Source organism: Drosophila arizonae, chromosome 3, assembly GCF_054131065.1.
Source record: "Drosophila arizonae isolate 15081-1271.41 chromosome 3, UAZ_ARI_1.0, whole genome shotgun sequence".
Lineage (NCBI taxonomy): Eukaryota > Metazoa > Arthropoda > Insecta > Diptera > Drosophilidae > Drosophila > Drosophila arizonae.
In genome coordinates this window covers 25,657,832-25,671,259 of record NC_142923.1, presented here as the reverse complement: position 1 = coordinate 25,671,259, position 13,428 = coordinate 25,657,832, and the positions used below count along the sequence as shown (strand labels likewise).

Here is a 13,428-nt window from a genome sequence, read left to right as displayed (position 1 = left end):
AACAAACATAAATAAATTTCAAAACATAACATCGCATCAGCTGTTATGTAGGGCTCGCAGTCGCTGTTAAGTTTGCAGCAACAACAGCTCAATAGCATAACAGACTGAAAGGTTAACAGAGAGCAAAGAGCTTTCAGTGCTTATCTTGCTTGTTGCTGCTGCTAGCTCTCTTGCTCTCACAGCACTAAGACAAGCTTTTGCGGCATCGACACCAGACGCTGTAGTCGTATAAAAGCCACCGCTCACCTGATGCCGCGACTATTCGTTCACTTTCGTCGTTAGGTCGCGCCAGGAATTGCGGTAGTCTTCATTTGAATAGAAGTCGATTCGCCTTTACCAAGTGTGTTATCCATCAACTGCGCGTAGCAAAGTGTTTAATCAATTTCGCTTCGAATAATCCAAATAAATTTACTGAAAATAACCCAGCTGTTTCACCAAGTGCAACAAAACAATAAAAAAGAAAAACAGTGACAATATATATAGAAGTCGAAAGCAATTGTGTTTATTTCACCAACATCTAAAACGGTCGATTTGTAACGCACAGGAACTAATTGTCCCAACGACAAAACTTCTAACCGATTCCCTTGGCATTCGCATCGCCCGGGCAAGTGGTTGCTGCTGTCTCATAAAACAGCTGTCGAGGAATCGCCTGATTTTTAGGTATGTATTCTGCATTGCACAGACATGCTGTGTACATGTACACACACACATACACACAAACTATTACATGCATGGCCGTTTACTAGTGCGCCAGTGTGCGTGTGAAATTAGCTCTGCAAGAAAGGAGAAAAGAGAGAAACATTAAATGCAAAACTTCATTAACTATTGTTAACTTTCTCATCGTCGGCAAGAATTTGGTAAATTCCACATTAAGATCAACTTGAGTTGATGCTAGAATTTTTAACTATGGCATCATGTAGTTTTTAATTAGCAGTTTAAATATCAAATGACACAATCCGGTCCAAATCGTGTTAAACTTTTAACTTTAATCACTTCTCACCTGCCGTGTAATATTGGCCCCTTTAGACTCTTATAGAATTTTTGTTAGCAAATTCGCAGTAGACAGACGAATATTTAGGGGTTGCCAACACAACAGCCTTATAAATACATACATACGTATTTATACATGTTGTGTGTACTATGGGCTGTATAGTCTATGTAAATATTTTAGCTTGTATTTAAATTATAGAACGTAGTTAAAAGGAGTCAATTATTTAGATAGCATGGCTAATTAGGATTACGTTTAAAGTACGCAGTTCCAAGATATGTATGCTTGTGAATACATACATATATAACCATACACAGATAGTGCCTGAAACCCGACCTCGTTATCGACTTCATTTCATATAGAAAAGTACTTGGTAGGGTTTCGCATTCTAATTGACAAGTTGGTCGATTTCTATGATTTCAGTCTAAAAGGAAAAGGAAAGGAAAACTAATGACATAATTGATTGGAAAATTTCTAATCTACGTGCATACATATACATACATATGTATATATGTCTACACGTATATGTATGTTTGTCAATGTGTGTGTGTCTAAATATTTTCCATCCAGATAGGGAAATATTTAAGCACGCGACCAGAAAGTGCCCAGTCGCAATATTATTAATGAATATACACATAAGTTCCTCAAAACGTAATACTTGTGGAGATGTGCTATCAGTGATACTAAGTCGATTCGCATTAATCAGACCATTTCCCGCTTATCATTGGCAATGAACTTGAGGCGCGCGACTCGTACGACTCTTATGTACGCATACGTATAGGAAGGGGCGTGGGTGTTTCAATGAATGGACTCCGAGTGCTAGGTGCAGTCGTCCAATTATCGATAAGTGTGAAATGACCTGAGTGCATAAATAAACAATCTTGAAGTGTGAGAAGGTAGTACCTGTAATAGTCAGCTACGATCCGTCATGCAATGGCTGGTCACAGTTGGTTATTGCTAACAGACCGTTTTGTTTACATATCGAATGACGCCATTTTCGGCCAGTGGCTCGATAGCCGTACTAAAAATCAATTGACACGCTGTATATGCATGTATGTATTTATAGTTGTCCCTTCCTAGTTATTGTATATAATTAATGTAAAAGGATATATGTATGTATATACATGTATATTTGAATGTTGCCATAGGTAAGGTAAGAAATCAAACAAAGCGACAGCAGCGAATCGGACACCCCCTAAAACTAACAAAAATAATGCCTAAATAAACTTGAAAATCACGCCACCATCTCACTCTCTACAAATTGCTTTCGAACACGCGTCATGCTAATGTCAATGTATGAGTATGTGCGTGCGTGTGTGTGTGTATGTTTGGTTTATTTGTTGCCGGCTGGAGTGGCGGGCAATATTACGATGAAAGCCGGCGCCTCTCTCGCGCTCTCCCTCTCTTTTTCTTTATGTAAATGTTACATACATAAATATGTATGTTTGTATACTTGCTAAAACTGTTCTTGCAGACCTTCTTTCATATTAAATACAAGCATACCAAAAACTAGTGGCTTAGCTTAGCGAACTTCTTTCATCATGCCGTTCTCAGTGCTCTTCACATCGTACGAGCTTTGTCGGTAAAACGTGCCAAACATTTATGTATGTATGGGTGAGCGTCAGCTGCGACCCCGCTTTTGGCATTTCTATGTTAACAAATTTTGTGTTGCACTGTCTTTTCCGCCTCTCTGTACACAGAGAGAGAGAGAGAGAGCAGCATGATGAGAGTGAGTTTGTATATTTTGTGTTTTTGTATATATGTATGTACATATATACATACATGCATACGTACACAAATAATGTTGCCGCGCACTGTTGAGCATTCACCAATCACGCCATAAACAAGCAAAATCGTCGCTGAGAGCAAAGTAGTTGTTGCACGAGCATCATCTCCAGAAATCACCTGATTTTCAATTACTCGCCATAAGTCAATCATTCGACTAGCCGGGCTGATGCTTAGCTTCCGAGAGAAACAAAATACGTACGAAAGCTTTCTCAACACAACAGCAACATTAACAGTAGCTGTAGTCTAAAGTAGTTTAATATTAACATAGCCCCGCTATACCTATTTAATTAGCCACCACTGTTTATGTTTACATGTACAATTTACATGAACTTGCTGTTCTAAATAGTACTACTAATAGCTTTAGTATAGGATAAAGGTAATTTTTAATTATAGAATGTTAGTAACTAATTATTCAAACAGATATTTGAAGTAGTAAATATGTTAATTCAGTGGTAAACAAATATTATGCACTTCTGTCAACGCAATTATCTGATAGGTCCCCCTTAATACTCTATCTATATATACCTCTATTTTCGAATTTAAATTTAATCGAATTTCGTTTACTGCAAAAAAGTATGCAATACGTTTTCAAAAGATTGAAAATAAATCTGTAAAAATACATATACATAATTATATGTTGAGTAAATATAGTCAACATATTTTTAAACTTAAAGAGATAAGGTTTATAATGAAGTTGAATAATAGTTGAATATAGAAGATAGAAATATAGTTTTAAAAAATGCTTGCAATCTTCAAAAGTGGCCTAAGTTATAAAATTATTTTATACATGTTTATTATTATTATTATTTTATCTACAAGTCGATTGGGCCATTCATATACTTTTTCAATTCAATTACAATTTTTAGTGAATATATCATAATTCTAAATATATGAATCGAATTGTAGATTATTCTTGTTCTGAACAATTTTCATTTTCTCTAAAATCACCTTAGATTTTTTTCCAGCCCAGTTTAGATTAGGGTATATGTATATAAAATAGTTCTTGTGGCAGCAGTTGATCGATGATATTAATAACAAATTCGATCCGATTCATTCTTACAGTCGCTAAAAACTGTTACAAGCCGTGGATCAGCAAGCTGTTGCGCTTAAGCAAAGTAACAATAGCAACGGTCCCACTGTACAAAATAGCGGTAAAAGTGCAAGGGCTTTACGTCGACGCCGTCGTCGCAATAGGAAGCAACAAAATTCACAGCAACCTGACGCCTTTAAGGAGCCAAGCGAGCAGCTAACACCTAGCACCTCCGATTGGAACCGTGCAACGAATACCCTAACAGACAACAATATGCCAGCCCGTTTTTCCGAAGAAGTGATCACCGCTGAGCCAGCGACGCGTACTGCCCCCCAATTGGACCTGGGTGGTGGACACTATGCGCCGCGTCAGCAGGCATTGAATGAGGAAATCGCGATAACTGGTTTCTCTGGCCGTTTGCCGGAGAGTTCGAATATTGAGGAGTTTAAGCAGAATCTGTTCGATGGCGTCGATATGGTCACCGATGATCCCAGGCGCTGGGAGCGCGGTAAGTGTGGAGAACTTAATTGCTATTGAAATCCTATTAAATTTAATTGTATTACTACAGGTCTATATGGACTGCCCGACAGAATGGGCAAGATCAAGGAGAGCGATCTCGAGAACTTTGATCAGCAGTTCTTTGGCGTGCATCAGAAGCAAGCCGAATGCATGGATCCCTTGCTTCGCATTATGCTCGAGCTGACTCACGAGGCAATCATCGATGCCGGCCTGAATCCAACAGATCTGCGTGGCTCACGTACTGGCGTCTACATCGGTGTCTCGACGTCGGAAACGGAGCAGCATTGGTGCTGTGATCCGGATCGTGTGAATGGCTACGGATTGACGGGCTGCGCTCGCGCTATGTTTGCCAATCGAATTTCATTCACGTTCGATTTCAAGGGACCCAGCTACAGCATTGACACCGCCTGCTCCAGCTCGCTGTACGCCCTGGAACAGGCCTTCTCCGATATGCGTGAGGGCAAGACCGACAATGCAATCGTTGCCGGTGCTGGCCTCATTCTCAAGCCCACCATGTCGCTGCAGTTCAAGAGGCTGAACATGTTGAGCCCAGACGGTAGCTGCAAGGCCTTCGATGAGTCGGGCAACGGCTACGTACGTTCCGATGGTTGCGTTGTGCTGCTTCTGCAGCGCACATCGGTTGCTAAGCGTGTGTACGCTACAATTTTGAACGTGCGCACAAACACGGATGGATACAAGGAGCAGGGCATCACCTATCCCATTGGCAGCATGCAGAACCGTTTGATTCGCGAGACCTATGAGGAAATCGGCCTAAATCCCAACGAGGTTGTGTACGTGGAGGCTCACGGCACCGGCACCAAGGTTGGTGATCCGCAGGAGGTGAATTCGATTACAGACTTCTTCTGCAAGAACCGTACCACGCCCCTTTTGATTGGTTCGGTGAAGTCGAACATGGGCCATTCGGAGCCTGCGTCGGGCGTGTGCTCGGTGGCCAAAATCTTGATCGCTATGGAGACTGGCATCATACCCGGCAATTTGCACTACAACAAGCCCAATCCTGATCTGTACGGTCTGCTCGATGGCCGCCTTAAGGTAGTCGATAAGAACTTGCCATGGAACGGAGGCATTATTGGCTTGAACTCGTTTGGATTCGGTGGCGCCAACGCTCACGTAATTCTGAAATCGAACCCCAAGCCCAAGGCCATCACCCCACGTAATGGTGGACCGAAAGTCGTAATTGCATCCGGCCGCACATTCGAAGCCGTACAAGACCTGCTGGAGTCTGCCGCCGAACATACCGACGACGATGAATACTTGCAGCTGCTTAACGACATTCACTCCAAGCCCATTCCCTTGCACTACTTCCGCGGCTACACCGTGGTGAGCAACAAGGGCTCGCTGCAGCGCGAGGTGGTTGAGTTCAGCGATGACAAACGCCCCATCTGGTTCGTCTACTCGGGTATGGGCAGCCAGTGGGCTAGCATGGCCAAGGATCTAATGGAGATCGATGTGTTTGCCAAGACCATTCAGCGCTGCGCCGATGTTCTGAAGCCAGAGGGCGTGGATCTAATTGATGTGCTCACTCGCTCCACGGACAAGAGCTTTGAGAACATTCTCAACTCGTTCATCTCGATTGCCGCCATGCAGGTGGCCCTAACGGATCTACTCACCTCGCTCAACATTCATCCCGACGGCATCGTTGGACATTCGGTGGGCGAGCTGGGCTGTGCCTATGCCGATGGCTGCTTCACCCCGGAGCAAACTGTGTTGGCCGCCTACTGGCGTGGCAAGAGCATCTTGGACACGCAACTGCCCAAGGGCAAGATGGCTGCCGTCGGCCTGAGCTGGGAAGAGGCGCACAAGGTTGTTCCCAGCGATTGTTTCCCTGTCTGCCACAACAGCGAGGACAACTGCACGATTTCTGGACCCGAAGCGTCTATCGAAGCGTTGGTAGCCAAGCTGAGCGCTCAGCAGATCTTTGCCAAGGCTGTCAACAGCAGCGGCTATGCATTCCACAGCAAATACATTGCTGATGCCGGACCGAAGTTGCGCAAGAGTCTGGAGAAGATCATTCCCAATGCCAAGAACCGTACCGCTCGTTGGGTGAGCACCAGCATTCCGGAATCCGCCTGGGGCACACCAGTTGCCATTCAGTCATCCGCAGCCTATCACGTGAACAATCTGCTCTCCCCTGTACTTTTCCACGAGGCTCTGCAACACGTTCCCAAGAATGCCATTGCCATTGAGATCGCACCTCACGGCCTACTGCAGGCCATTCTGAAGCGTGCTCTTGGCCCGGATGCCACCAATTTGAGCTTGGTAAAGCGCGGCCACGAAAACAACGTGGAGTTCTTCCTGACCAACGTGGGAAAACTCTATGCTGCCGGTGCTCAGCCCCAAGTACTGAACTTGGTGCGCCCCATCAGCTATCCGGTGGGTCGCGGCACTCCCATGTTGAACTCAAAGATCGGCTGGGATCATACACAGAAGTGGTTGGTGGCCAAGTTTGGCAAGGAGACGTCATCGGGCGAGACCATTGTCGAGGTCGATCTGTCCAAGGAGGAGGATGCTTTCCTGGCGGGTCACAACATTGACGGACGTATCTTGTTCCCAGCAACTGGCTATATGACTCTTGCCTGGATGACATTCGCCAAGATGCGTGGCGGAGAGTTCCACAAGACGCCCGTTGTCATGGAGGATTTGGTGTTCCATCGCGCCACCATTCTGAACAAGAGCGCCGTGGTTAAGTTTGGCATCAACTTCTTTGACGGCACCGGCAAGTTCGAGATCTGCGAGAGCGGCAGCTTGGCTGTCTCCGGCAGGATTACTATTCCGGACAGCATCGATAACGAGGAGTTGCCCCTGGAGCCCCAGACAGCCAGCACCGTTGCGAAGCAGCTGGCCACCAACGATGTCTACAAGGAGTTGCGTCTGCGCGGCTACGATTATAGCGGAATTTTCCGTGGCATTGTTAAATCCGATACGTATGCCTCCACTGGCAACTTGCAATGGGTAGACAACTGGATCAGCTTCATGGACACCATGCTGCAGTTCAGCATTCTCAGCAAGAACTTGCGCGAACTGTACTTGCCCACGCGCATCGAGAAGGCTGTGATCAATCCACTCAAGCACCTGGAACTGATCAACGGACTCAGCAAGGAGGCCCAGAAGGAAACTGGTGTGCCGGTCTACTGGTACGGCGACATCAATGTCATCAAGAGCGGCGGCGTAGAGCTGCGTGGCCTTAAGGCTTCGCTGGCCCAGCGTCGTCCCGGCACCCAGAACCCACCCACCCTGGAGCGCTACACCTTTGTGGCCAACAACAACACAACCGAGCTGCATGAGAACACTGAGAAGGCTCGTCTGCATGCTCTCGATGTGGCCATTCAGCTAATCATCGAGAACTCCGGCGGAGCCGTGAAATTGAAGGGTGTCGAGCTGGCCAACGGCCGCAATCCCGATGTGCTCATGGCCAACAATTTGCTGCAGATAATTGAGGGCGAGCCTGTGCTCACCGGCGACGTGGCCGTGGTGACATCCAACAACGATGAGGAAACTATTGCCAACGCCCTGGGTGACTCTGGTGTACGCGTCATCTCCAAGGACGTGCTGAAGGAGCCCGTTGAGCAGAATTGTCACTTTGTGTACGGCATCGATGTGCTCGCCCGTCCGGATACCAAGACCCTCGAGAACAGCATTGCTAGCATTCGGGACAACGGCTTCCTGCTGTTCGAGGAGACGGTGAATACGTTCACCAAGACTGGACGTGCCCTGCTAGAGAAATTCGGTTTCGTCAGTGTGCAGGAGCAGGTGCTCGGCGGTACTCGTGTCGTTGTCCTGGCACGGCGCAAGACAGACCTCAAGACCCGCAAATCTGTGGTCGTCAATGTCACAGAGAAAAACTTCAACTGGGTGGATGATCTGAAAGCTGCCTTGGCCACAGCGGCTACCGACAACACACAATACGTCTATGTGGTCTGCCAGAACGAGGAGCTGTTTGGTGCCGTCGGTCTGATGACCTGCATCAAGAATGAGAATGGAGGCAAACTGGCACGTTTGGTGTTTGTGCAGGATGCCGTTTCCGAGAAGTTCTCGCTGACCACGCCTGTATACCAGAAACAGTTGGAGAAGGATCTTATTTCGAATGTACTTAAGAACGGCAACTGGGGCACTTTCCGTCACCTGAAGCTGGAGACGCAGCAAGCTACCCTACAAGTCGATCATGCCTATGTCAATACCCTAGTGAAGGGCGATTTGTCGTCGCTGAAGTGGATTGAGGGCGCCAAGATCGAGAACTCCACCAAGAAGGATTTGGAAACCTGCACCGTTTACTACGCGCCCATCAATTTCCGTGACGTGATGCTGTCCTCAGGCAAACTGGCCGCTGATGCTCTTCCTGGCGACTTGGCCGAGCAGGACTGCGTCTTGGGCTTGGAGTTCGCCGGTCGTGACTCAGCTGGACGCCGTGTCATGGCCATGGTGCCGGCCAAATCTCTGGCAACCACTTGCGTCGCCAGCAAGCGCATGATGTGGCAAATTCCCGACAAATGGACCATGGAGGAGGCCTCGACGGTGCCTTGCGTCTATGCCACTGTCTACTATGCCCTGCTTGTCCGCGGACAAATGAAGAAGGGCGAGCGCATCCTCATCCATGCCGGCTCCGGCGGAGTGGGCCAGGCCGCCATCTCTGTGGCTTTGCATCATGGCCTGACTGTCTTCACCACGGTGGGCAGCAAGGAGAAACGAGAATTCCTGCTGAAGCGCTTCCCCAAGCTGCAGGCGCGCAACATTGGCAATTCCCGTGACACTTCGTTCGAGCAGCTGGTTATGCGTGAAACCAAGGGACGTGGTGTGGATCTCGTGCTGAACTCATTGTCGGAGGAGAAACTTCAAGCATCGATCCGCTGCTTGGGTCTCAATGGCCGCTTCTTGGAGATTGGCAAATTCGATCTGAGCAACAACAGCCCCTTGGGCATGTCTGTGTTCTTGAAGAACACCTCGTTCCATGGCATCCTGCTTGACAGTGTCATGGAAGGCGAGGAGGAAATGCAGAACCAAGTGGTATCGCTTGTTGCTGAGGGCATCAAGAGCGGCGCCGTTGTGCCTCTGCCCACATCTGTCTTCAATGACATGCAAGTGGAGCAGGCCTTCCGCTTCATGGCCTCTGGCAAGCACATTGGCAAGGTGGTCATCAAGGTGCGCGACGAAGAGGACGGCAAGAAGACGGTGCTGCCCAAGCCGCGTCTAATTAACGCTATTCCCCGTACTTACATGCATCCAGAGAAGAGCTACATCCTAGTTGGCGGCCTGGGTGGTTTCGGCTTGGAGCTCACCAATTGGCTGGTGACACGTGGAGCACGCTATATTGTGCTCACCTCTCGCTCTGGTGTGAAGAGCGGCTATCAGGGACTTATGATCCGTCGCTGGGAGGAGCGCGGCGTGAAGGTGGTCATCGATACCAACGATGTGACCACAGCCGAGGGCGCCAAAAAGTTGCTGGAATCTAGCAACAAGCTGGCCTTGGTTGGAGGTATCTTCAATCTGGCTGCCGTGCTGCGCGATGCTCTGATCGAGGATCAAACAGCGAAGGACTTCAAGGCCGTTGCCGATCCCAAGGTGACAGCCACCAAATATTTGGACCAATATTCGCGCACCATCTGCACAGAGCTGGACTACTTTATCTGCTTCTCCAGCGTGTCCTGCGGCCGTGGCAACATTGGCCAAACCAACTACGGTCTCGCCAACTCGGCCATGGAGCGCATCTGCGAGCAGCGTCAAATTAGCGGCTTCCCGGGCACATCGATCCAATGGGGTGCCATTGGCGACACTGGCCTGGTGCTGGAGAATCTCGGCGACAATGACACTGTCATTGGAGGAACTCTGCCCCAGCGCATGCCGTCCTGCCTGCAGACCATCGATCTGTTCCTGCAACAGCCCCATCCGGTGTTGGCCTCCATGGTGGTGGCCGAGAAACGCAAGTCTGATCAGTCCGCCGGAGTTAGTCTAATTGCCACAATTTCCAACATCTTGGGTCTACGTGACACCAAAAACATTCAGGACGCCGCCTCCCTAGCCGATCTGGGAATGGATTCGCTTATGGGTGCGGAAATCAAGCAAACTCTGGAGCGCAACTTCGATATTGTTCTGTCCACTCAGGAGATTCGCCAACTGACTTTCGGTGCCCTTAAGGAAATGGATGGCGGTGCCGATGTGAAGACCACTACAAATACTACTGATGCCGCAGCCACTGAGACCGCTGCCAAGTCGACGCCTCCGTCGCGCACAGCCAGTCCCATGGGCGATGGCACCCAGGTGGTATTCACCACTGCCCTCATACCCACTGAGGAAATTGTCAAGCTGGAGACTCAAGCGCCACCGAACAGCAAACAGACGCCCATCTTCTTCATAGCACCCATTGAGGGCTTTGCCACGGCGGTGGCATTGCTGGCCAAGCGCCTGGAGGTGCCCGCATATGGATTGCAATTCACCAGCAGCGTACCCTTGGACTCGATTGAGTCTGCTGCCAAGTTCTACATCAAGCAGATACGCACAGTGCAGCCAAAGGGACCCTACAAGCTAGCCGGCTATTCGTTCGGCTGTCTGCTTACCTACGTCATGGCTGGCATCCTGGAGGAGACCAATGAAATCGCAAACATTGTCATGCTGGATGGTGCGCCCACCTACGTCAATTGGTACACCAGCAGCTTCAAGCAGCGATACACTGTGGACGACAACAACAGCAATCAGAGCTACGGCCTGGCCTACTTTGGCCTTGTGCTAGCCAACATTGATTACAAAGCTGTAAGAAATTGCTGAACGAAACCCCTCTTAAATCATTTTTAATTCAATTTCCAATTCATTCACAGCTGGTACGTTTGCTATTGGTGATTCCCACTTGGGAGGAGAAACTCGAGAAGTTTGCCGAGCTCTTGAGCGTAGAGGTTACACAGCCTGTGGAAACAGTAAGTACAGAGATTTTCTTTTTAGCAACTTTTATTTACCGTAAACTAACTGATTCACTTTTCTCGACAGATCAAAACGGCTGCGAAACTTTTCTACAAGAAACTGGAGTTGGCTGACAGCTTCAAGCCCAAGCTGAAACTCAAGTCGAAGGTGACACTGGTCAAGCCTACCGATAACTCTGCTAAAATGGATGAAGACTACCGCTTGAAGGAGGTGAGCTTCGAAAAGAAAAAGACAAACATATAGAAAATATATTTGGGATTCTTATTAATTTGCAAATTCTTCCCTTAAAGGTTTGCACAAAGCCCGTGGAGGTGCACACAGTGGAGGGCAACCATCGCACCTTCCTCATAGAGGATCAGTCCTTGGTGACCATACAGAGTATACTGAAGCGACTCTTCAACTAGGCAACTTAGCTACATTCCAAAATGCACGCGCACACTAAACATAAATAATACTCATGGAATTTATATATTTCTTATTTTTAATAAGAACGTGCACAGGCGCATCATCACCCATCACAACGGCTAGCACATTTTATAAATGAATTTATATGATTAAGCTACAAGGAATATAGTCAAATTTCATTTTCGAATCCACAACACATTCCCACAATCAACGATTTTGGACGGTAGACAGCAGCACAACAGCCCGCACTCGTCCTTAACTGCCGTCTTGCAGCTCCTGTGGATACCCAGGTCCAATAAGTAATCCACACGTGCTGCGATTCCGGGCAGTTGAGGGGAGCAACAGCATTCCTTTAAGAACTACAGCTAGCAATAGATTCAACTAACCAAATATAAATGTGTGCACAATTGTCACATGTTTTTTTTTAGTTTTAATTTTGTAATTCTAAGTCTAAAGTTTGTAATTTCTCTCTCATTATTCGAATTATTCAACCTATATATTTATCGACAAATTGAAAAACAAACACAAAAAGAACGAAAAATTGTTATATTGGTGTATAAAATAGACATACAAAATGATCGCTCATGATTATTGAGGATATATATATAAATTGATACAGTCCATAAACATATTATGAGTAAATAAAGAAAACTTTCATATTAATAACTATGTCGTAAAGTATACTATATTCGTTTGTTGATATTCTGATAACCTAATGGCTTTAATACTGTTCCCATGATTTCCTAACAACTTGTTACCCTAACAGCTGAAGATATACCCTTTAAACAGCTGAAGATTTACTGATACTTCTCTTTTTGTCAAACAAATTTTTATTTTATATAGACAGCGAAATCGTTTAGCTAGAAAGACAGATGCATAACATAACAACAATATAAATGATATGAAATATTGCCAGTAAATACACTTATTTAATACCTGTTTATTCATAATATTCTCACTAAAACGTATTCAATATTTGATTTCTATTGTGACAGACATGCTAAAACCATCTAGATGGAAATACAATGCTAAAAGTTCAATATTTGTGAAGTCTGACCTATTGATTTGCGCTGAATCAGAATCTATAGCTAAGAGCGCTCTTGGTAATAGAGATTACTTATGTTCTGTTTTGGATAGAATTTTAGAAAGTTCAAAAATCGAAATCAACTCATATCATCGCTTTGATCGAGAATATATGTACTTTATGGAGTCTGCCACGCCTCCTTCTGCCGGTTACATACTTTCAGCGAAACCATTATACCCTGATGGGTATAAATGGGTTCAGGGTATAAAACGAATTTCTTTATATATAAAGCCAGACAGTTGCACCGGGTTAAATCAGCTCGGCAACAGATCTACTGTTTGTTAATCTTACTTAAGAATGTATATACATGTGTACATACATATATGTACAAACATATATAATATATTGTCTTTAATTTGCTAAGTCTCCTTTGCACTCTATATAATCACTCTCTCTCCCTCCCCAATCACCATTCCACTCTCTCTCTCTCTCTCTCTCTCTCTCCCTGTCTGTCTCTCTCTCTCTGCCGGTCTCTCTCTCTCTCTCTCTATCTCAGTCTCTTCACCTCTATCCCTCTTTCTCTCCCTCTCCTATATATCCTTTAGTGGTATCCAGGTATCTCTCATTTGCATAAGCTTGAGCAGGAACGCTAATAAATATTGAAATTGAGCAAACATTTCAAACTTATTCAAATGAACACATGTTTGGCAGACAGTTGTTCCTGATGTCGCTCTGAATAATTGATAA

General features: G+C 46.2%; 1 protein-coding gene and 1 long non-coding RNA gene across 2 annotated transcripts; one reads left to right on the top strand and one right to left on the bottom strand.

Annotated features, from left to right (window-relative positions):
* The first annotated feature begins 259 nt into the window (after window positions 1–259).
* FASN1 (Fatty acid synthase 1) lies at window positions 260–12,323 on the top strand. The gene is made up of 6 exons (XM_018003240.2): window positions 260–660; window positions 3,839–4,314; window positions 4,375–11,087; window positions 11,153–11,248; window positions 11,319–11,462; window positions 11,543–12,323. Exons 2-6 carry the CDS (start codon window positions 4,080–4,082, stop codon window positions 11,654–11,656), a joined length of 7,302 nt encoding a protein of 2,433 aa, XP_017858729.1. The 5' UTR covers window positions 260–660; window positions 3,839–4,079; the 3' UTR covers window positions 11,657–12,323.
* On the bottom strand, window positions 327–2,947 carry LOC149269958 (uncharacterized). The gene is made up of 2 exons (XR_016269475.1): window positions 2,783–2,947; window positions 327–773 (listed from the first exon to the last, which is right to left on the bottom strand). It is a non-coding gene; the product is annotated as an uncharacterized LOC149269958 (long non-coding RNA).
* Window positions 12,324–13,428: the final 1,105 nt, after the last annotated feature.

What these genes read in the sequence shown, in the direction of transcription:
- FASN1 (XM_018003240.2), top strand. Translation starts at nt 4,080, where the DNA reads ATGCCAGCCCGTTTTTCCGAAGAAGTGATCACCGCTGAGCCAGCGACG. An exon ending in TCCCAGGCGCTGGGAGCGCG is followed by an intron (nt 4,315 to 4,374) that starts GTAAGTGTGGAG and finishes GTATTACTACAG; the next exon opens with GTCTATATGGACTGCCCGAC. An exon ending in TTACACAGCCTGTGGAAACA is followed by an intron (nt 11,249 to 11,318) that starts GTAAGTACAGAG and finishes TTTTCTCGACAG; the next exon opens with ATCAAAACGGCTGCGAAACT.